The following is a 24261-nucleotide window of genomic DNA, read 5'->3' as shown; positions in this document are numbered from 1 at the left end:
TGCATTTTTAACCTGCCAATATGGGCATTGGACTTTTCGTGTTGAAATTGCTCTTGTCAATAAGTGACTGCATGCAACCTTTCTTGTTTTCATTGTGTGACATTTCTGTTCATAGTGTAAATGCTGCCCAAATTGTGCAGTTTTTTACAGAATGTAGCTGAACTAAATGAACTGTTGTGGTTTGTTAGGGTGAACCTGGTAACCCTGGTTTTGACGGAGGACCCGGCGCCCCTGGTAACCCTGGTGGACCCGGCCCAATGGGACCACCCGGTATAGCGCTAGGCGGTGGGGTTGGTGCCCCAGGTGCCAAAGGTGACCCCGGTTTCCCTGGATCCCCTGGTACTCCTGGCTTCCCAGGTAAGGACATTCCAGACTTCCTTCTCTGTTAAAAGTTGTTTTGCCTTCAGTAACGGGGTGAGGTTGATGCAGGATGCTAGACAGTACCTGTAGTAGCATTATGGACTTCGACAGGCTGTCTCCGCATTGTCAAGAGTGCGATCAACTCCCAACGCAGGGGCTAGTTCACATTAATCAGTTATGTGCAGATTGTCTACATTGTGTTGGGATTCCAAGAGTGATAAACTACGCCCTGCAGTAAGAACAGCAAAGATATGTGCAAGATGTCTTACAGACTGTATTAAAAACCTTTTTTTTCTGTTGTGTCCCTCTTCCAGGCGCTAAGGGAGAGCCTGCCTTCGGTGCATCTACGGTAGGCCCACCTGGTCCTATTGGTCTGCCTGGCCCACCCGGTCCCCCTGGTCTGAACGGCCCCCCTGGACTTCCTGGTAAGAGATGGAGTCTTCCTTGTGTCAACTATCAGAATTTTGTCAAAATCAGCAGTGTCAGCTTTGTACGATATGGTAATCCCGATACAGTAAATTAAGGATGGTACACAAGAACCCAGTATGCAGTTTCATTGTGTACTCTCGAAAGTGTAAAGTAGATGCATTTCCTATGCTAGAATTGCTGTTAAAGACCCCATACATTGTTCTGTATATGAAGTTGTTGTTGTTGTTGTTGTTGTTGTGTACCCACAGGTGGCCCTGGTGGTCCCGGCTCCCCCGGTGGTAATGGCTTCCCTGGACAGAAGGGTGAGCCTGGTCTTCCCGGAGGTACTGGTCCTGGTGGGCAGGGTCTGCCTGGTGCTAAGGGAGAGGCTGGAGTACCTGGATTCCCCGGCCCGAAAGGAGAGCCTGGTTTTCCCGGCGGCCCTGGCCAGCCAGGCGGCCCTGGTTTCCCTGGACAGAAGGTTTGTAATGGTTCACCTTTCTTCTGTACTTCTTTGGGGAGATAAAGAGTGTGAAAATTACGGAAATGTGGGAAAATATTACTTTAGGGGGAAAGACTGTCAGAAGAAACATGTCATGACTAAATTATACAGTATGGAAGCTCTTGTATTTAACATGACACTTGATTTCGTGTTTGTATCCAAAGGGTGTGAAAATTATGTAAAAAGAAATCTGTACTAGATAAATGTGGGCAAACATAACTCTGGGGAAGACACGTCTCTAGGGACTAAATGATACAGTATGAAAACTCTTCTATTTGGTGTAATACTTGGTCCCTTGTTTGTGTCGACAGGGTGAGCCTGGCTTCAGCGGCGGCGGTGGACTTCCCGGACCCCCTGGTCCCCCTGGAGGCAACGGATTCCCTGGACCTAAGGGAGATGCCGGTTTCCCTGGTGGACCTGGCGGACTCGGACCGGCCGGAAACCCTGGACCACCCGGACCTCCTGGTAAGTCCAAGTTCAACGTGATATTTTCCATGACCACCTCTGCATCAAATAATTCGGCTTTGTTCTAGCATGTTTTAACTGCTTTTTACCTTTTTTATTAGAACATTTACCAGGTCAGGAGACAACATTCTCATTCTCATGTTTCTTCTTTTTGTTCTCAGGCATGCCTGGTAACCCTGGTTTGGACGGCTTCCCTGGCCCTAAGGGTGAGCCTGGACGTGGCTCTGGAGGCTTCCCTGGACCTCAAGGACCCCCTGGACCTCCCGGACCCCCTGGTAAGAAAAACAAGTGTTTTAGCCAACAGTGTTATAGCCCTTGAAATCCTTACGTGTATCGCTATAGTCTATATAACTGCCCACAACAGTGTTTTAGCCCTTAAAATCCTTACGTCTATCTGTATCAGTATAGCTGGTATAACCGCCCTTCGGCTAATACACCAGCACATCTAGTTCTAATGAAGTTTTAAAAGAGAATTTTACTCGTCAAGTTGGAAACACATAAACAAGATTCTAACAAGTTTCTGTTATTTCAGGTGGCGGTGGATTCCCTGGACAGAAGGGAGAGCCTGGTCTTCCCGGATTCGGCGGCGTCGGAGCGAAGGGTGACCCTGGCCGCGATGGAGCTCCCGGTGACTCTGGCCTGCCCGGTCCACCTGGACTGCCTGGACCACGTGGTCTGGACGGAGGCCCTGGTTTCCCTGGTACATTACACATCCCTTTTACTTAGGGCCAGCATTGCAGCAACCTACATTTGTAGTGATAGTGTGAGATAGTTACATGGGGATAGAATAAGTCCCTGCTACACAGAATTCTATTTCTGTTAGTCAGTCGCATTTTTTTTCAGGTTTTCCATGCCTTAAAACAAGTATTCTGTTAGTCATGATTGAAAAAAGATTTTTTTAATATAGTGAAAGAAATTTGAATTCCCATTGTGTGTGTGTGTGTGTGTGTGTGTGTGTGTGTGTGTGTGTGTGTGTGTGTGTGTGTGTGATTGGTAGATATAAATTGTGCTTTTTGTTACAGGACCAAAGGGAGAGATGGGTGTAATGGGTCTGCCTGGTGGACCTGGACCTATGGGACCCCCTGGATCCCCCGGATTTGGTGGACCTAAGGGTAAGCAGATAACACATTTTAATTCTACAGGATGCAAAGAGGAACTATCTTTTGTAGTAGCCTGTACAGTAGCCTGTACAGTACCCTTTGTAACCATATACAGTTAAAGGAAAATTTATCTGAGCTTCTCTATCATTATGGTACATTGTTAATTAGAATATCATGAGATCACCATCTGAAGATGTTGATGGCGTTAAATGTTTTACCATGACTATCCAGTTAAACGTTGAGATGCTAAAAAGCTGCTTCTTGTTGTTTTAAGGTGAACCTGGTATCCCTGGCGGACCTGGTCTGCCTGGAGGCCCTGGTTTCCCTGGACAGAAGGGAGAGGCTGGATTCCCTGGTGGCCCTGGACCTATGGGACCCCCTGGACCGATGCCACCTGCTGGACTGATGGGACCTAAGGGAGACCCTGGATTCCCAGGTAAGGGCTAGGACTTACACGTGTGTGCAGCAGCTCAGAATTCTACTGTTGGTCCCGTCTTGTCAAAATTGTAAGCTCTACTTCTACATGTACATCAAATCTGAAACTTCACAACAATAAATTTTACTTGTATCAACAACAACATGAGTGACTCGCCAGTTGAAGGCTGAATTGCTAGGCCTGTTTATAATGATGTAATCAAACAATCATATATTGTAGAACATTCTGTGTATCATACAATAATACAACAACAATATGTCACCCTACCTATTGCAAAAGGATGTTTTAGAACATACAATAATACAATGACATGTCTCCCTTCCAGGTCAGGATGGTCAGCCTGGTACTGTTGGCTTCCCCGGCCCGCCCGGTCCCAAGGGTAACCCTGGTCTGGGTGGTCCCCCTGGTACCCCAGGCTTCCCTGGCGCTAAAGGAGAGAGTGGAATCCCCGGCTCACCTGGATCACCTGGCTTCCCCGGAGCGAAGGGTGAACCTGGTATCCCCGGACGACCAGGTAAGTTGTGGCTACCAGATCTCTCAATTTCATGCAGGTTTTTTGAGAAGTACCAAGTATTGTAAGGAAATCCACAATTCAGCAAAATGGCTTCCAGTGATTCAAACCTGAACAAACCATTTGTTTATTCTGCTTGTCATGTATTTCTCTTAGAACACTTACGAAAGAACAATCAGTTTGGTGACTACATCGCTTTGTTATGTGGATCTCTTTTATATTTGATAAGATTCTTGTTCCATGGGACTTTTGTATGAGTCACAATATTATCACACTTTGCTTCAGTAAATTGCAAATGATGGTGGATATGGATTTATGTACACAAGCTCTGGATGACAATGAATTGTCCTTTCAGGCGGACCCGGCTTCAAGGGTGACCCAGGTTTCCCTGGAGGCCCTGGAAACCCTGGTTCCCCGGGCATGCCTGGACAGAAGGGTGAACCTGGCTTTGGTGGTTCCATCCCTGGACCCCCTGGTCTTCCTGGACGCAAGGTAAGATAACTCTTGTGAACTAAGAACCTGTGCTAGGGTGGAAGGGGGGTTATTTGTGTTTGTTCAATTCTAGAGGGTCAGTTAAAGTCAAGAGGGCCTAGCATTTCAAGTTAATTAAAGTACACCTGTAAATGTTTTGAATTTGAAATCTTTACAGTCTCTTCAAACTACTTTAGTTAACTAGTAGATATTTGAACTTAGTTGTACATGCACTAAAAAGTATTAGCCCTTTTAATTTCATGTCATGCATTTAAGGCTTAATGTACCTTTAACTGTATTTATGATAATATTACTTGTCTACCTCTTTGTTTGCTGTGTAATATTAATCTTGGAGCACACCTAAGTTTTCTGTCAAAAAAAGGTGCAAACAATTTTTGCTTCAGACCACCACTGATAGCTACCAAAGTTTAAATCCCAATCAAGCTGCAGTTAAAATGTTTCGGTGGATCACACCAATTTAGATCCAAAGACAAGGCTAGTTCATTCCCTAGTCACAGTAAAATATTGGTGTGCTCCTATCTGTTTTTATGAGAATGCTTGACAGAGATAATGTAATGGATTGTTCCAGGGATAAAGTTAGGTGCAAGACATCTAGGGAAAAAAAATTATTTTTTTTGCTTAAAAGGGAAAAATACCAAGAGGGATGTTTGTTGAAAAAGAAGTATGGGTAGATTGATAATAATATTTCCTGTATGGCCTTACTTTTTTGTCCCTGGAACAACCTGATGCCATAGTGATATCTTGTCTTCCTCAATAAACCTTAACCACAACTCTAACACGTTTAGAGGATTCTCTGCCAGCATATTCAAGATATAATCCAGAAAACTGCCTGAGGAAGTACTGCTCTGTCTTGTGTATCTATTGGACGCATGTTAAATAGTAACAATCAAGCCCTCCTGCCTGTCTTCTTACTTACAGATCTGTGCTGCAACTTGTTAACAGCATTAACTTTTTGAGTTTGTTTTTTGTATTATTGTAAATCATGAAACTTTTATGGTAAGGCCACACCAATTTAATTTCTTGGTTAATGGATTTTTCAAGAAAAATAATGGAGCGGGCGGGCGAAAAAATAATAAAAATAAAAACCCTAGGCATCCTATTATGGCCCAAAATGGTACGATAGGAGCCATGAAGTCAACATACCAAGCTGGTTCAAAATTTAAGCCATTCATTTTGAACTTTCAATGATACCACTGCATTGAAAGATGGAAAAACTTTAACAACTAGGATTTAAAGGACTGTTTTCAACTGTTCAGGGCAAAATATAAGCATTTTGCAGTTGATTCTGAATTTTTATTATTATTTGCAAATCAGAAAAAAATGAAGCGGCGAATCCGTTAACCAAGAAATTAAATTGGTGTGGCCTAAGAGGGGGATTTTTACATTTTTATAGTTTGTGGTTGAAAAAAATTCTGTAGAACAGTAATGCAGTGAAGGGGTCTCTGCCAATCTAAAACAAGTGTGAAAGTTTCACGATTTACAGTAACAGAGCCTGTCCATTTAACACCATTGGACCAACCCCTGCTGTAAACTGTCCCGTCCTGTTGTCCCTTTTACACCTTAGGGTGAGCCTGGCAGGCCAGGTGGCAACGGCTACCCTGGAGCTAAGGGTGAGCCTGGCTTCCCTGGAGGACCTGGGCAGCCCGGCAGAGATGCCACCTCTGCTGCTCGCGGAGCTCCTGGACTACCAGGTAAACAGGCGTAGACACAGACGGCCAACGTGCGGACAGACTGGACTAACCAAACGTTTTTCTTGCAGGCTGACTGGGTTCTCGCGGACGGTTGGTGGTACCAGTGACGCAAACAAGCATCAATACAATTCCAAGGAGTTGTGTGAGTGAGGAAAGTGGCTTGAACACAAGGTTGTGGTCACCAACCTCACTCACGCATCAACCTTGGGATTTCTATTGATAGACAAGTTAGCATAGAGTTAGCTACACGTGGTGGGTTGGGGTTAACCGGTATGTTTCTGACTGTTAATATCACCAGGGTGAGCCCGGACGGTCAGGTTCTCCTGGCTTTTCTGGTACCAAAGGAGAGCCTGGTTTGCCAGGATCCCCAGGTGCCCCAGGTCGAGATGCAGAAGCCTCTGCCGTAGGAGCCCCCGGACCCCCAGGTAGGACAGTTCACCACAGGTAGTGAGCAAGGCTGTGGCACACACATCCGGAGAAACGACATCAGTTCATACATTCACCAGACTTTGTCCTCAGACAATGTCACCTACAGAGGAGATGGGGCATCATCTCCATATCTTCTGTCAAAAAAGTCGACTGTAGTGATCTTATTGTCTGGTACTACAAAGTTAAAACTTTTCCTTAAAGTGTCTGGAAACTGTATAAAGTGTCACATAGTTGTTTGGTCATGGTACATTTCACCAGTAGATGTTGGACTGCCCAATCACTGCCAGAGGTTACAGAACAGTTGGGACCTTGGCTGACTTAACAATGTCTACATGACCTTCTATCATTGCGTGTTGTTTCTTTGGTAAGAACTTGGTAGAAAACAATTATGTACCTGGTATCTGGTTCCCCGTTGAAGGGTTCAGAGTTTTAATTGAATCCCATGCAATGGTGTGAAGTTTTCTGTTCATACTGTTTATATTCTCTCAATTTCAGTGTTCTAGCCAGCGTCAATCATTCTTTCATTTGATGGAAATTTGCTGCTCATGACAGACGAAAATTTTCCCAATCCATTTTTAAAAAAAACATGCATGGAAAGAGATGACATTCAACTAAGCTTAGTCTACCAACAAAATATAAGATGCATGAAATATCATTTCAGAGGGTCAAGTTTTCCAAATTTCCTGAGATAGTTGCAGTCTATGCTGGGCATGATATTACGAATGAAATTCTCTGACAAATCGTTGATGCAAATTGCCAGAGAGCACTGTGTAGAAAACAAAATTGAGATGGTGGGGGAAAATTCAGCCTGGCTAGTACACTGCACTATATGTCCATTGGCAATTTTTCTTAATAGTGCTAAACCGGATAGTGAGTACGAGTTGACACTTGAGACCTTGCACCACATAGGTACCCCTGGAATCCCCGGTGCCAAGGGAGAGAGAGGTAACCCCGGCCCGCCCAGCGGCCCTGGACGTCCCGGACCCCAGGGTCCTCCCGGTTTCCCCGGCCCTAAAGGTGAACCTGGCATTCCTGGAGGCCCTGGTCGCGACGGTGGTCCTGGAGGCCCCGGTTTCCCTGGTCAGAAGGGTGAGGCTGCAAGAGGTGGTGCTGGCCTGCCTGGTGCTGCTGGACGACCTGGTAAGCATCTCTTGTTTTCACTAATAATACAAGGTGCAGGCGAAAATCCAAAAAGATTGACTGAACACAACTGTAGGATGTTCCAATGACTGAAGATGCAGAACACAGTGATGACAATAGCTATGAGTTCTCATGTATTGAATCGAACAGATTCACCTTATAAATGTGTGTAGCATGAAATTGGAGTATCAGTTAATGGTGTTCTTATGTTTATATGTGGTAAGTGTCAGATGTTCTGCATGCACACAACTTGTATACACATGTAGTAGCTTAGCAAACACTCAGGTTTGTTTGTTTGCAACCTTCAGGTGGTAAGGGAGAGGCTGGTCTTCCCGGTCCCCCTGGACGACCTGGATTCCCCGGTGCAAAGGGAGAGGCTGGTCTTCCCGGAGGCCCTGGGTTCAGCGGCCCTCCTGGTCCACCTGGCCCACCCGGACGTGGAGGATTTGGACAGAAGGGAGAGGCTGGTGTGCCTGGCGGTCCTGGTCGTGATGGTCAGTTCTGATGTCATTGTGCATCAAATTGTAACATTCTTTCTCTTTCTTTTTGTCCCCTTGTGTCAGATTTGATTTTCCTTCCAGTACTCTAGCTCTGCAGGTACAAGTAACACGAAATTTCCGTTCTGTTACAGGTGGTCCTGGTCCCATGGGTCCCTCTGGCGGCCCTGGTCGCCCTGGATTCTCCGGACAGAAGGGAGAACCTGGTCCGATGGGACCGCCTGGTAGGAGTGTTGGTGGAGGACTCCCTGGCCCACCTGGCCCCATGGTAAGTAAACCATTGACCAGAAATTCCACTACTTTTTTTCCAGATATGCAACCAGAAAGGACTATTGCCTTATCGGTGGGTTAAAAAAACTATGAAGTTGACTATTGGTTCTTAATCCCAGCATGAAAAGTTAGACAAAAGGTTAGACATAAATTCAAGAAGGATAGCTATGAATCATGAAAATTGACGGTACTATGGTCAGGTGTTAAACACATCTTTCTGAATTCCTGTGTAGGGTACCCCTGGATCCCCCGGCTTCCCCGGAGCGAAGGGAGAGCGTGGATCACCTGGCATTGGCGGATTCCAAGGACCAAAGGGAGACCGCGGCGGCCCTGGTCTGCCCGGAGGCCCTGGCCAACCCGGAAACCCTGGCTTCTCTGGTACGAGATTGGCAGTTATTTCTGGTTGTTGGTCTAAGATCGATGTCCTGCTTTAATGCCCTAGCAAATTTTTTGGTATAGTTTTACAGTGTTGTGTCTATTTCAAGTGAATGGTATCGTTCAGGCAGTTCTAAAGTTAATCTTACATGTACCCCCTTTCTCTGTTCCAGGTCTACCTGGTCCTAAGGGTGATCCCGGCCTGCCCGGTCCCCCAGCTGTTGGTTTGAAGGGAGAGCCTGGGTTCCCAGGAGGCCCAGGCCAGCCAGGTTCCTCAGGCTCCGACGGCCTGCCTGGCCCACCTGGTCCTCCAGGTTACCCAGGTCCCAAAGGAAACCCAGGTCTTCCTGGAAGATCTGGGTTCCCTGGAACCAAAGGAAACCCTGGTGCTCCTGGTCTGCAAGGTAAGTCACTCGCCTCAGTATAGAATTCACACTGCTCTGCGAAATGTAAAGGAAAGCAGGGAAATCGTGGCACCATAGTACTGCACAGCATTCGCATTCCAACCAAAGCAATTTGTATTGTGAGCACACACTGCACTTTTAACCAATTGCAATGTTTGCTAATTTGTTGTGAAGGTATTGAAGAGATGATGGTGATGTTTTAGACAAGTATCGGAGGACAAGTAAGTAAGCTGAATTTGTTGACTGAGATGATAAACTGAAACAAGCTTGTGACAAACATGCACATGAAGTTTAACTACTGTACATTAATATTATTCCTGTAGGTCCTCCTGGTACTAGTGGTCCCCCTGGTCCTCCTGGCTTCCCCGGACAGCCCGGAGCCCCAGGAGCCAGCGGCGGCAACCAAGGCTACATCTTTGCCAGACACAGCCAGACCACTCAGGTACCCACGTGCCCGCGCTACACCACCAAGATGATGGATGGCTACAGTTTGCTGTACACACAGGGCAACGAGAGAACACACGGACAGGATCTAGGTCAGTACACAGGGCTGTGTGAGGCCTTCCTATCACCACACTTTTGATAAACCTGATGTGGCAAATCTCTACCAACCTTTGTCAACTGTATTTTCATCAAGGATCTGCAGAAGAATATGTACATGTAGACTGAACATTGTTTAGATGAACGTCATGACATGTTAAGTTTTCCTATGTAATTTGTTTTTGGCTACCGGTGTGCAGATATTAACTGCATTTTCAAGGATCTACAGAAAAGTATGTACCTGTAAATGTGGGCTGTAGATCATACATAGACTAAAGAAACGTCAGTACTTTCAGGACATGAATGTTTGATAGTTTGTTTGCTATGTACGCATGTTTTTGTCCACCAGGGTGCAGATATTAATAACGTGACATGTCCTTGTGTTAACAGGCACGGCTGGCAGCTGTTTGAGAAGGTTCAGCGTCATGCCATTCCTCTTCTGCAACATCAACAACCAGTGCCAGGTGGCCTCCAGAAACGACTACTCCTACTGGCTGTCCACCCCCGAGCCCATGACCATGAGCATGGCGCCCATCCGCGGCCGTGCCATCGAGCCTTACATCAGTAGATGCGTGGTGTGCGAGGCCCCCGCCCAGGTCCTGGCCGTCCACAGTCAGGCGCTGACCATCCCACCCTGTCCGAACGGCTGGAGCAGCCTGTGGATGGGCTACAGCTTCGTCATGGTCAGTTTATTCATATGTGGTCTAGATATATGTTACATGTGGTCTAGATATATGTATATAGCATGGAAGGTATCATAGATGGAAAAAAGAATCAAGCCGTATTCGACTATGTTAAAGCTCAGCTATACTCATTACTTGTAATGACCATTGTTAGACGTAGATTGATGCACATCACTTGTCCTTTAAACAATAGAAAATTAACTTTCAATCTTTTAACTGGCATTAATTTATCTACTAAGGATGTGCTGGATATGGGATAAGATTTGAATCAGATATACATGTATCTGTACAAATGCTAACTGAATTTTACGTAAGGTATGCTATGATTCTGTATGTTGAGAAAGTAGTACACTGCATTAACATTATCTCTCCTCCCTTGTCCTTCCAGCACACTGGTGCAGGTGCTGAGGGCACTGGACAAGCGCTGGCGTCGCCAGGGTCTTGTCTGGAGGACTTCCGCTCATCGCCATTCATCGAGTGTCATGGCAGGGGCACGTGCAATTACTACGCCACCACGTACAGCTTCTGGTTAACAACCATTGAACAGGGCTCTGAATTCCGAACGCCCAACCCAGAAACTCTAAAGGCAGGTAACCTACGGCAGCGCATCAGTAGGTGTCAGGTCTGCATGCGTTACCAACCTCCACGAGGGGACACCGGGCGGCCATTCGGCTCAGAAGCAGAAAGCATCACAGGAGGGAAGTAACCAAGGATAAACTAGACAAAACTCCAGTGTTTGATATGTAAATGTGATTGTATTCTTTATCCTGTCAAAAAAAAAAGATGTTGACATAGGATTTTTGATTTCTGGACATAATTATGCTTGTATTTCATGCTAATGTAACAATGTGTTTCACCACTACCCCCCCAAAAAAACACGGTGCTATGTTATGTGATAATTGTCGTAGATTTTTAGATCTTGTTACCAACAGTCAGGTTTTTTACTCAGTAGAGAAATATAGTGGGAGTAAGAATAGCTTTTAATATCACATTTTTATGTGATTTGTCCTTTTCCTAACATTTCCAGCAAAGTAAGCATGATCATTTTGTATACAGACATATTTTTCTATTCAGATTTGTCTCGAATCTCACTGAGAGATCATATAGGATGTGCATTCGTGTGCATGACTTCAAATGGTGCTATTTAAGTATACTGGAATACTGTGATACATAATAACTAGGCTTTATACTTTACAACAAAGCAAAAAAAAAGTGTGTACAATGGAGACAATGTGCCAAAGCATTAGATGTAGTTTTTTAGACGCGCCTTGTATTTACTTACATCGGTAACATTTCAGAATTAGTCGCTTACTTGCAAGGAATATTTGTTATTTGCCTGTCATAGTGAGTACTCCTTGTCCACCATGGTGTACAGAAAATAGGAGATTTTTTTGACTGTTTATGAAGAAGTGACTCCTTTTGTGAAAGGATGTGGACAAGAAACCCTCAAGAGATGTGTACTCATTCTTTCTCTTTTTTTATTTAGCAGAGAGTTTTTCTGTAACATTACAATCAACCCACAAAGAAAAAGCTTAAGCAACTTCTCTTGCTTGCAAATAGCAAATAGCTTTCTTGTAAGTCTGTGTTTGTAAGCTAGGGAGAAAGTACTGGTTATCACTAACAAGAAACTGTATCTCAAGCATAAATTATGTTCATAAAAGGACACAAGAGTAGACACTAACCTACCATTATTTGCTGGTTATCTATAGTGCTGCCAGATTACTCAAGTACAGTAATTAGCCCTACATGTATGTGAAGTAGTTAGGGAGCTGCTTTTGTATCTGCCTGTATCTCAACGTCTGACTTATGATATGTGAATTTTCCAAGGGGCAGGGAATAAAGTTATCATGTTGAATTGAATAATTTGGTCTTAGTCTTCTGTTGTGTCTTGGTTTTGGATAGATAATGCATGTATGAAGTCCTGGTTCAATACTAAAAGAATGAAAAGTAGGAAATGGGAACTGAAAAAAGAGCACATGCAATGAAGACTTCTTGATTTAATTCTGCAAACAGGTAAAGGTATCTATACTGCGACAATACTCAAGTCAAATGTGTTTGGCCTATTATAAATTCCATCACTTTGGATTAGGAAACAACAAAGGTGGAAGTCCATGAAGCATGTACCATAGATAACAGGAAGTGATACCTCGCTAGACTCAGTCAATGGGGCACTAGGTAGACATCAAGTTTGTGATACGATACAGTAAATAATGAAATCATTGGGGAATGGTTAACACATCAGTATCACTACAACATGTACAATGTACACTTGCTGCAGTTTTTATGATACCTTGTAAGTACGGAAAGTCTTGTTCTGAAAAACCATGGTGAAGTATTTCCTATATTCTGGTCCCCCACTCTGAATGGCGTGACAGAAGCGGGAATGTGTCGCAGGGTGGTCCTCAGGGCCTCTAAGCCCTCCTTCAACAATCTGGAATAAGAAACATGGAACCTGATAAATGACGTTTTAAATCGTAATAAAAGTAAATCAGCTGGTCCAAACAAAATACAAATTGGTACCAAAACTACCGAAAATAAAGATGAAATATGTAACGAATTCAATGATTTTTTCATTAATATTGGACCTACACTTGATAGTAAAATCCCAAAAGGAATACAAGACCCTCTTAGCTACATCACCTTACAAGTAAATTCTAACCTATCAACTTTTATACCACCAACTGGTGCTGAAATTACAGATATTATCAAAAACTTAAAAGACTCAGCTGCTGGTCATGACGAAATAAGCCCTAAAGTACTAAAGTTATCACTGCCCTATGTTATTGTCCCTCTAACGCATATTCTGTCTCTATCCTTGCAAAATGGAGTTGTCCCTCACCCACTAAAAGTCGCAAAAGTAACGCCTATTTTTAAAAGCAGTGATCCACTTAGTGTTAATAACTATCGACCAATATCTGTCCTTCCCTGTGTATCTAAGGTCTTGGAAAAACTAGTATACAATCGTCTTCTGAAACATTTAAATCAAAATAACATCCTATATAAACACCAATATGGCTTCAGAAAGGGCTATTCTACTTCTCTAGCACTCATACACTTAATGGAAAAAAATTTCTACCGCTATAGATAATAAAGAATACACTATAGGAATCTTTCTCGATCTATCAAAGGCCTTTGATACAGTTAATCATTCCATTCTACTCAATAAACTAAAACGATATGGTATATGTGACTCCGCAATAAAATGGTTCTCTTCTTATCTATCCAATAGACAGCAATACGTAACCCTTAATGATAATAAATCACAACTTAAAATAATAGAATGTGGTGTCCCACAGGGTTCGATACTAGGACCCCTACTTTTTTGATTTATATAAATGACCTCGAAAAAGCATCCTCAATTATTTTCTTTATCCTATTTGCAGATGATTCAAATCTTTTTCTTTCAAACTCGAATTTTGATACGCTAGTAAACCTGGCTAACGAAGAATTGGAAAAGGGTTATATCGTGGTTTGAGGCAAATAAATTATCAGTCAATGTTAAGAAGACATACTACCTCATTTTCTGTAATAGAAATAAAACCTACAATAGAAGCGCCAAAATCTTTTTAAAAAATGTGACCCTTTCTCAAGAGAGTCAAGCCAAATTCTTAGGTATAATCATTGATGAACGATTAACCTAGGAAACCACATATAACTAATAGTTAGGTAAAAAATTTCAAAACTATTGGTATTATTGGAAAACTTAAACATCTTCTTACTCAAAAACCATTATTACCATATACAATAGCTTAATATACCCATATCTAACCTACGGGAATATAGTCTGGGGATGCGCCTACAAAACCACACTACAGCCCCTAGTATTACTCCAAAAAAGATTTGTTCGTTCAGCCACCGGCGCCAGTTTCCGCGCACATTCTGCACCTTTGTTTACAAAACTTAAGATTTTGAATATTTTTGATATAAACAGACTTCATCTGATGCTATTTACGTTTAAATTCCTTACTTGTTCTCTTCCAGACACATTTAATGGTCTTCTAAATCTTAATTCCCATTTTCATACTTACCAAACTCGACAAAGTGCCCATTTCCATATCCCCCTAGTTAGAACGTCCGTAGCCCAAATGAGTGTAAAATATAAATGTACAACTACTTGGAATAATCTCCCGCTCCACCTAAAATGTTTAACATCAATAATTAGCTTTAAATGAAATCTTAAAAATCACATACTTTTATTTCCCACTGACATTTGATGTCTTATTACTGTGATTACATCTGTATAAGTTTTGAATTTCCGTTTCTTTTTAAAATTCTATTTTATTTTTCTTGAGTTATTGCTGTTAACCTATGTTTTAACATATTATTTGTAATTAGCGTTATTTATCAATCACTTTTGTTACTCAATGTTACTATTTGTTTTGTTACCATTATCATATTGATCATATTGATCAAATTTATTAATTACTTATTGTTATTTATTATTACCATTTGATTTGTTAGTATTATTTCAGTTGTTAATTAATTTTGTCGGGGAAGATCCCAGACAAGCCACTATGGCTTCATATCTTTCCCCAGCATTTTATTTTATTGTCAGTAATATGTTCATTTTATTGTTGTTTTTTTTTAAATATATGCGAACCAATAAACAAACAAACAAACAAACAAATCAAAGATCATAAAGGAAGTGCAAAAAATGTGCAGACTATGTACTATGATGTACAAAATGAGTATTAAACTGTACAGGAGGGGCATTATCATTAGATAGCATTTAACAATGTTTAGAGTTAGATGTTTGAGGGTTAGGTGTAACAAGTCGTTACAACGTCAGTGTAATATAGCCAGCTGCCACCGTACCATGTGCTTTTGCAAAGCCGATGTGTTATGCTGAGGCAGTTATACTGGCCATACAAATACAGTTGTATCCTCCCCCAACACACACACATCTTACATCTACAGTCAGTGGCACTCACATGGTTGTTGCTCATGTCCACAAGATCTCGAAGTCGACAGCCCACACCGTGACCTCTCTCATAACAGATGCTGTTTTCTACAATGATGTAGCCGGTGCCGTGAGCCTTGAGAATGGCATGGACCTCCTGAGGGTGTCTCCTACCATAGATCTGGTACAACTGGAGACCAAGAAACCGTGATAATCATAATGTGTGTATTTGTGAGTGTGTGTGTGGACGTGTGTGTGTGTATCTGTGTCCCTGTGTGTGAGTATGTCTTTGTGTGTGTGTGTGTGTGTGTGTATGAGAGAGAGAGAGAAAGAGATTGATAAAATATTATGGAAACTTGGTCTTCTCCCCGCTGCCTAGCCTGGTAACTTACACAAATTTGATGCCAAAAGGCTACCTTAGCATGCTGAATGTTAGAGGAACAAATGGCAATTGCAACACCAGTTTTCTTACTGGAAATTAGGAATATTGTGAGCTTGATGTTCTATATGATGGACTGGGTACCATCCTACTTGTATGCCGGGGCTCCCATACTCGCTTCCCTAACAAGTACTTCTTACGGAAGTGAGTGTGGGAGCCCCAGCATACAAGTAGGATGGTACCCAGGCTACTATATGATGCTAGATGGAGAGAATTTCTTTCATAGTATCCATTCTTCTCAGATTATGTTATATGTATTTACTTAAAATGTACAGTGATGTTCGCATGCAATGTGATCATCATGACAGATAACGTTATCTGTACACTTGTCCCACCTGTTTGGTCCTGTTGCGCAGGTCCCTGTCCTCATAGTGAGGGTGGTTGGTGATGGGACGTTCCGTGCAGAGTTTAACACCTGCCATCAGCTGCATGCTGCCGGTGAAGACTGCAGTAGTTGGGGTTTCCTTTCTACCAACAACACAAAAACAAAAATGTTGACAAATGTTAAGAGTCTTGTTACATGTATTGACCACTAAGTTACATGTATAAAAGCACGGGAAGTTAATGGCCACACCAAATTATTTCAATCATTTTTTAAGTGAGAATTTAACAAAAGATCAAGATGAAAGCCTGACTGAGAAGAAAACTTGACCCACTGTATCAAACTTTAAAACACACTCAGACTTTCCTGTTGGACTGGCATTTCGTGTTGACAATTTATTCCAATTCAACCATATTTTTTTAGCCAACAACTCAAATTTAATCAAATGTACCTGGATGCATAGACAGATTGTAATGTTACACAAAGCGTTGCAACATTACTGTGATTGGAAACCACACTGCCTACATGCCTGTAAGTCACGCTCATGAAGACTTCAGCAGCAAAAGGGTTTTAACATGACTGATAATCATCACACAGCCAGGATTCTGTGCTTACTTGATCCACTCCATGAGCTGAACTGTGTCAGGGTCGTGAAACTCCTTCAGCAGCTTCAGCTCTTCAAGAGTAGAAGGCAAGGCCTGAGGAGACATGCATGTACATGTACGTTATGATTTCCAACACAAGGGATTGGACTTACCCAAATCTTCAACTGTACATTTATGTACAACTCTAGTCTTTGTCAAGGAATGAACAATCCACCGCTTCTGTAAAGTAAGTTGCAGAAAGTCTGTGCTACCGTCGTTGAGTTACTTACATTTAACTTTCCTTAGCCCAATGATGCCTTTATTCTAAAACAAAACAATACTGAAGAGAAGAACAATCATAACGTTTGCTTGCAGGAACTCACCACAGCAAACAGCAGGGCCAATATTCCAGCTGTGACGACATGTCTGCAGAGCTGAACCTGGAAGGAATATGAACTCTATTGTCTATGAATCTACATGTACAAAATGTATATCTAAAACTGTGTTGTCAACATTTGTGAAGAAAAAAAAATCTTCATTTGGATATGTTGGATTTCAGATGGCATGTTTCTCGAAATTCTTTCTGAAATGACTTGAAATTGGCAAATTATGAATTATGTGAGAAATTCCTACGTTTTGTAAGTAGGAATTTTTTTTTTCAAAAGTCTTTTCAATTGCAACGAGAACTTAAACAAGAGAAGTAGATATGTAGAGAAGTAGTGTTCTAGTATGACTGTCTTACCTTACCCTCTGATAGGTCTACATGCAACTTTTTCAGAAGGATTTTCCAAGCCTCAAAATCAGCCACACCGGCAGCAGCTAACACGCACATGTGTGGGGTCCACAGATACTTGAACCTCATGGTAGAGACAGCCAGACACCCAAACACGGCTGCAGAGATGGCATGATAGGCTAGCTGTGGCCGCTGTGATAGCAGAGGGGGAACTGAAGACAGAGATGGACTCTGTACGCCATTGCATGCGGCGGGATCTTCAGTACTGTACATAGGAGGAGAAGAAAATGAAGAAAATATTAGACTCTTTTTGTGCTTAATGTCCAATACAGCGTATGCTGAACAGTACACTACCTTACTGTATCTGCCTGCTGAATGACAGTTAATGTTAGTTAATGTTATAAGAGAATTTTAAGTTGTGATAGTAGTGATTTTCTAGAATTTGTGACTTGTTTTAATCCTTATTTGTAATGTATAATGCTGATAAGTCTTATATTTCAATTAAGTATTTGTGTACAGAAACCGCAATTCAGCACTGCTGCAAAGGTTTTTTATTGAATAAACCATTCTCTCTCTCTCCTATGCTACACCAAATCAATTCATTGGTGTTTGTATCTTCAAAAGATAACACTGTACATAAAGATCAACATAGAAAAAAAATCTGAGAAGTTTTCCTCTAGGACCCATGTTTTCATGCTGTGTGTACCTAAATGTTGACTCAAAATTGTCCAAGAACTATGACTTGGTGTGGGTGATACCAAACTTACTGGTAACTGATATATCCAGATAGAGTTATATTGCTTGATAGTTGACCCATTCTTGAGTTATTAAAGTATGTAGGCATCTTCTGTGCCTTGTTCAAATGAAAATCACAAAGACACATTGAATTTGTGAATATTTCACCAATAAAGTGGCTCCAAAACTACAACATGTCCAACAGGTACTAGTACTTTAGGGAGTGAATTATCATAAATATGTTATGATTAGGAGTGTAGAAATGTTCTAGAATACCTCCAGTTTTGAAGAACTGACAGCATCAAAACCAGTAGAAGACATAGCTGGATGACAGCATACAGGGGGAACACAAGGTGCTTGGAGAGACGGACAAAAGTGTCTAATGGAAGGACCCCAAACGCTGTTTCACACAGATACAGCTGCGCATCAAAGTCTCTTTGGCCACCGCTCAAACCAAACTTTCCCATCAGAAAGTGAAATATGTGCTGGTCTGCATCTGTTACAATGATGGTCTGAAAGATATCAACGTTACAGTAACATTATTAGTTAACTTCTTAACATGGCTGCCATTTTGATGACCATCTGTCATCTTCATCAGGGCAATTATGACTACCGGGGGTAGTTCACGGTGCCATAATATTGCCCTGATAAAAATGACAGATCGTCATCAAAATGGCAGCTCTTATTAAACAAGTGGTTGTGAATAAAAAGCTTTACTACATCTATATATAACTAGTTACAGAAGTAAATTCTTATCTAGAATAAGGACACCTATAAACCACATTGTTGATCACTGACATAGTTACAACATGATTAACTTGCTGATGAATTAGGTTTTATGTATCTGCTGTTTCGAAAGCCCACGACACTTGATTCTCAATGAAAAAGCCCTTACCTTAATGACATATTTGTTGAACATCAGCATTGATATCATCACCAGGACGACATTCAGAACAAGCCCAGTAAGCTGCCATGGGAGACTTCTTCTGGTCAAGAACTGCTCCTGTCATGTTAAAAAGTGGTCATCATAACTGGCCAATGGTCATTCAGTGAAGGCATAAAGCTGTGCCAAAAAAATTACACAAACATTGCTGTCCTTGGTGCTGAATGGCATTCATGCTGCATTGCTGTCCCTGGTGCTGAATAACATTCGCAGTGGTATTGCTGTCTGTTATGCTTTATTACATCCACATTGATATTGCTGTCCTTGGTGCTGAATGACATTCTGGTGACATTTATAGCTGTCCTTTATGCTTTATTACATCCACATTGATATTGCTGTCCCTGATGCTGTATGACATTCCTTGTGACATTTATAGCTGTCCCTTATGCTTTATTACATCCACATTGATATTGCTGTCCCTGGTGCTGAATGACATTCACAGTGACATTTATAGCTGTCCCTTATGCTTTATTACATCCACACTGACATTGCTGTCCATGGAGCTAAATGGCATCCATACTTGCACAGCTATCCATTGTGCTAAATGAAATTTACACTAACGTTGCTATCCTTGGTGCTGAACAATATTCACAGTAACGTGCTGTCCTTGGTGCTGAATGATAGCCACACTGACATTGCTGTCCTTGGTACTAAACGACATTCACATTGACATTGACAGTGTTGAAGAACACTCACAATAAAATTGCCTGTTCTTTCACCAGAGGAGATTTTCAAGAAATAATTCTGACCAGGAGGACCTACCTTGAATGCAATGACAAGCATGGCAGAAGGGATAAAGCTGAGCACCAGGGAACAGAGGACCATCTTGTTAAAGAACTGACAGACACAGACAGCCAGAAGACTCCCTGCCTGGATCAGCCACACCTGTCTGATCTGTGGAAAACAAATTATTCTCTTTTGGAAGTGTGAAGACAAGACAATCCAGGATTTGCATATCATAAAGCAACAAAATCAGCAATGCTTCAACAACCACTTAACATAATGGGGACTGAGATGCAGCATTCTTTTATTTTTCTTCTAAATTACCTATCTTTTATTTTACTTCTAAATTACCTAATTAGTGGCTGATCGAATAGGATTAGGAAAGCTGTGGCTTAGGACAAAACCAAATGAAAGGAAGCAAACTTTCGCTACAAGCAAGTTTGACAAAAAAAATGAATCTTTTATAATTTGAATAAAAAAAGGCAAATGGACTGAAAATTTATAATTCTGATAGGTAGAGCTATCACTTAAATTTGATCTACCAACCTTTTGTGCTGGGATGACATCCAGGACTGCACATCCAAACAGAGCCATGGCCTGGAGTAGCAGAGCAAACTGTGCAAACTGCCATGTTAGGGTGAAACAGAAGGTACAGATACACAGGAGCACAACGGTCACCACCTGCAACATCATCAAGGAAAAAATCCTGGTGTACATGTAGAAGACTTCCTTTTTCCAGTACAGATATAGAATGTGTAAAAGCAAGAGTCACATTTGAAATAGTGCACTTAATACCATTGGCATGATATGTAAACCTGATGTTTATTTCTTACACATACATGTATGTGGGCTTTTCCATTCTTTCACCTACCAATGTCTACATGTAAAATCTACATCTAGTTGTTGGTTTGACTTAACTTGTGAACTGGGACGGGGATACAAAATTCTAAAATGCATCCTCACCTTAAGATTGCGATGAAGGTTTGGATGAAAGAACACTGTTAGGAGAAACATCTGCAGGTACCAGAAAGGAAAGGCCCAGCTCTCCCGCAGAGCTATGGTGAACTCCACCCGGGTCGTGTCAGCTCTGTCGGTATTTACGGAAATAATTAAATGAACATTGGAAAAACATCTTTACTTGGAGAAACATTTTCTAAAGGGATTGATAAGGACAAAGGATATGCCAAATCCCCATGAAATATTGTTTGCATCATTCCGTACAATGTATTTCCAACTTGAGCCTCAAAATCAGAACACAACACATCCAGGGATCAATTTTTGAGATATCATTGTCACAGTCTCAGACTAACAGGTTATGAAACAGTTATTTGAACAAAGCTGGACCCTCAAATCACATGTAATAGCACAATATTATCACTGTTTTAGAGTGTGTGTGAGATGTTTGAAGTCTCTCTGTGTGTGTGTAAGACTATGCCTAACCCAAGTCACCTACATTGGAAAATGTTAGTCATTGAATAAAATTACACTTTTAATCTTACCCTACCCAAACAAGCCCTGGCCTAAAGGTATCCAGGGTGGTATACTAACAAAACATGCTGTGGTACATTTGTACAACTTTTTCCATCCCAAAACTACTTACTTGTTGAAAATATAAAATGCTGCAGATAGAATTCCAGCCAACCAGGAGCCAGACAGCAGCCAGGTGGTCCCATATAAGGACATGACCAGTACGGCATGGAGACCAAACACGGCATGGATGTAGAAGAACACCGGTTCTACTGTTTTCTGTGGACAGAAACATCAACCATTTTACTCACTAACTCCCCCAGGGGTGCCAAAGAATTTATCAGAATTTTACGGAATTCATACGATCCTTACTAGGAAACATACGAAGTTTACGGAATACATGCGATCCATTACTAGAAACATACGAAGTTTACGGAATACATCCGATGCATACTAGAAACATACGAATTTTACGGAATACATACGATCAATTACACGGAATACATATGATCCTTACTAACTTGGTGACTTGCACCACGATCATGTATCATCGGCAGCAAATTGGGGGACTATTATAGCGCTGTTATCCCTACAATATCTTGGTTTCAAAGAATTTTAAGGACTTATCCTGCCCTGCTAAAACACAAACTGAACATATACAGGTTTCTTTCACGACATAGTAGCCTGTATTTTAAACCAAATAGCAGGGCGATGCTCAGGGAAACAGTGGAACCGGTGATCGCGGCGGCAAGTCACCAAATGACCCTAAATGACCCCAAATTAGTAAGGATCGTATGTTTCCGCGTAATGGATCGTATGTATTCCGTAAACTTCGTATGTTTCTAGTAATGAAACATACGAAGATTGTTGGACTTTAACAAGATTGTTAGACTCTAATGTTAGATGACCTCACCTGCAAGGACAAGATCCTGTACATCAGCGCCATCACTACCTCCTGGTAGATGTTAAAACGCTCCAGGATATTGATAGTCTTGCCGTGTTCTGTGATGTTGTCATGGACCAGCTCGTACAAACCTTAGTTAGAGGGACGGGGAACAGTTGCACAGTAACTAACGCAGAATGGAGCTAATTTTCACACGTATATTATCAGTGAAACGCAATATTGCAAATCGGTATACTAGTAACGTTATATCAATTTCGCATGTTTTCGTTTTCTTTTATTGCCTCTATCCGGCAAAGGTACGTAAATTACTAGTAGGTTTAATTCCGTTTGAAACTACATTTTACCTTGTGCAATAGTGGGCGCATTGACGAGTTGTTTGTAGTAGGAGTAATACAGGCCTGTTTCCGTACGGAATGATATCTCTCTCTCCACCTCCTATGTACATAGGTTGATTGGGAGTGCACCGTTACATCAAAATTTACTTTTTGGCAAGGGATTTGTAGCGCTATGCATGTGTTCTTTCTTTCTTAAAGTTTTTTAAAACTTAAGATAACATCCAATCCCAAACAAATACGGGCACATTTATATTAAGAATTAATTCAGAACAAGCCCGCGTAGAAGATAGAGTTACAGACCTTGATGTTTGAGAACCACAGATAGTTCTCGTGCAGCGTCATTACGAGCCATCCATGTGTGGATCCCGAATAATACGCCATGAACAAGCCAACAGCAAACGACAAGATGGACACAGGGCTCCATGGAAGCCCAGTAGTGGAAGCGTCAGCATCTTTCTTCTCCTGATAGTTATCAGTTTCTGCTTCACTCGAGTTAACTCCTTCTCGACCCCCTTTTCTTCTTCTGATTGCCATAAATTCTAGCTTCCTGAAGAAGACAGGTTAAAATCTAGTGAACTTAGCGTTTCTATAGCTAGTAATGGCTCTTACAGAAACTAGCGCTAGGCCACTGTTTCAACGGACTTTTCTCTTAATGAGCTGATTTTCAGTGTGTAAGTCTGTCAAGTTATTGATTTTTTTCACATCTGTCGCACACGCTTGTAACAGATGCAGCAAATCCTGTACCGTTACAGTCATGGGATGTACGTGTAACAGGTGGCACAGATCCTGTTTTCTCTTTATGTATTTTGATTCTTTGGCATATCGTGGAGAGCCGCGTGGTATTCAGACACAGGGAGAGAGCTCTATAAAGTACTTTTCGACACCAGGAGCAATGCTACGTACAGCTAGTCTTGATAGAGGGTCTGCATGGGGGGGTCCTGGCAACGGTTAACGGTGAATTCAGCAGGGCCGATAACGCTTAACGGTAAATTCAGGACGGTCGGCAACGCTTAACGGTAAATTGACAGACTTTTTTTCGTTCGAGCTGCACTGGATTTGGTATCTCGCTTTGTGAGAAAAGGTGATCACTGACAAAATTACGTATATCTTACATGTAATGAAGCACGCATTAAAGGTATGTGTACCCTGTGTTCCCCACATGCCCTGGTCCCCGAGTGCGTCCACAAATAAAGGGGAGTCCGAGTCGACGTCAGCCAGCTTGCATTTTTCAGTCTGCCCAGTGGATTTCGAGAGGGGAGCGTCGTAATCTAGGGGGGTCCGGGGGAATGCTCCCCCGGGAAATTTAGGATTTTTAAGCCTTCAAAAACGCAATTTCCCACATTTTGAGAGGCAAATCATGGTGTTGAGAGTGTTTGTCGGTCCTTCTGATGTTTTCATATCTTACTCAAGATTTTTGTTAATTTGCCTGTCAAGGTTGACGGATTCTTTAAAAAAATCCTGTAACTCTCCGCAAACTTCCGGAAATTGACAGGAAAGCTGGTTCTGGCTAGAGCCGAAGGGACCGAGCGCAGAAGCGCGAGTCGAGCGCCAAAGGCGCGAGCAATGTAGGGGGGTCCGGGGGCATTCTCCCCCGGGAAATTTTGTATTTTGAACCTTCAATGACGCATTTTCCTGCACTTTGAAAGGCAAAATTAGGCGTAACGAAGAATTATTCATTAACGCTTAACGCTGAATTTAGGATGACAAATAACGTTTTACGTTGAATTAAAACGACCAATAACGCTTCACGAGGAATATACTGATAACGCTTAACGTTAAATTAGAGCGGGCCGGCAACGATTAACGGTAAATTAAAATAGCCCATAACGGTTAACGAAAAAGGGCATGCAGACCCTCTTGATAGGGTCGTTTT

The 24261-nt window shown here is 42.0% G+C and overlaps 2 protein-coding genes across 5 annotated transcripts in view; one reads left to right on the top strand and one right to left on the bottom strand.

Annotated features, from left to right (window-relative positions):
* The window catches only part of LOC109464461 (collagen alpha-5(IV) chain-like), a 40622-nt gene extending 28456 nt beyond the window's left edge, over window positions 1–12166 (top strand). For 2 of the 4 annotated variants that reach the window (XM_019761451.1, XM_019761448.1), the window contains 19 exons: window positions 189–357; window positions 675–785; window positions 1038–1249; window positions 1582–1735; window positions 1897–2010; window positions 2268–2435; window positions 2758–2847; window positions 3110–3271; window positions 3597–3785; window positions 4138–4274; window positions 5839–5965; window positions 7304–7534; window positions 7843–8028; window positions 8166–8299; window positions 8535–8679; window positions 8850–9080; window positions 9404–9616; window positions 10011–10303; window positions 10692–12166. In XM_019761451.1, the coding sequence (XP_019617010.1) occupies window positions 189–357; window positions 675–785; window positions 1038–1249; window positions 1582–1735; window positions 1897–2010; window positions 2268–2435; window positions 2758–2847; window positions 3110–3271; window positions 3597–3785; window positions 4138–4274; window positions 5839–5965; window positions 7304–7534; window positions 7843–8028; window positions 8166–8299; window positions 8535–8679; window positions 8850–9080; window positions 9404–9616; window positions 10011–10303; window positions 10692–11009 (3384 nt within the window). In that variant the 3' untranslated portion in view covers window positions 11010–12166. Of the gene's footprint in view, window positions 1–188; window positions 358–674; window positions 786–1037; window positions 1250–1581; window positions 1736–1896; window positions 2011–2267; window positions 2436–2757; window positions 2848–3109; window positions 3272–3596; window positions 3786–4137; window positions 4275–5838; window positions 5966–6263; window positions 6391–7303; window positions 7535–7842; window positions 8029–8165; window positions 8300–8534; window positions 8680–8849; window positions 9081–9403; window positions 9617–10010; window positions 10304–10691 lie in introns of all 4 variants that reach the window. The other 2 variants (XM_019761449.1, XM_019761450.1) reach the window with 2 other exon arrangements.
* On the bottom strand, window positions 10920–22828 carry LOC109464466 (probable C-mannosyltransferase DPY19L3). The gene is given in 15 exon segments (XM_019761455.1): window positions 10920–11870; window positions 11873–11896; window positions 15235–15393; window positions 15978–16110; window positions 16580–16662; window positions 17291–17546; window positions 18293–18528; window positions 18912–19019; window positions 19722–19853; window positions 20229–20363; window positions 20646–20769; window positions 21283–21428; window positions 22063–22184; window positions 22398–22488; window positions 22689–22828. Coding segments are annotated over 15 exon segments (1998 nt in total). The 5' UTR covers window positions 22770–22828; the 3' UTR covers window positions 10920–11702.
* Between the last annotated feature and the right edge of the window lie 1433 nt (window positions 22829–24261).

Source organism: Branchiostoma belcheri, unplaced genomic scaffold (genome assembly GCF_001625305.1).
Source record: "Branchiostoma belcheri isolate BF01 breed outbred unplaced genomic scaffold, Haploidv18h27 scaffold139, whole genome shotgun sequence".
NCBI lineage: Eukaryota > Metazoa > Chordata > Leptocardii > Amphioxiformes > Branchiostomatidae > Branchiostoma > Branchiostoma belcheri.
The sequence above is the reverse complement of the archived record's forward strand: the minus strand, read 5'-3'. Positions and strand labels throughout refer to the sequence as shown.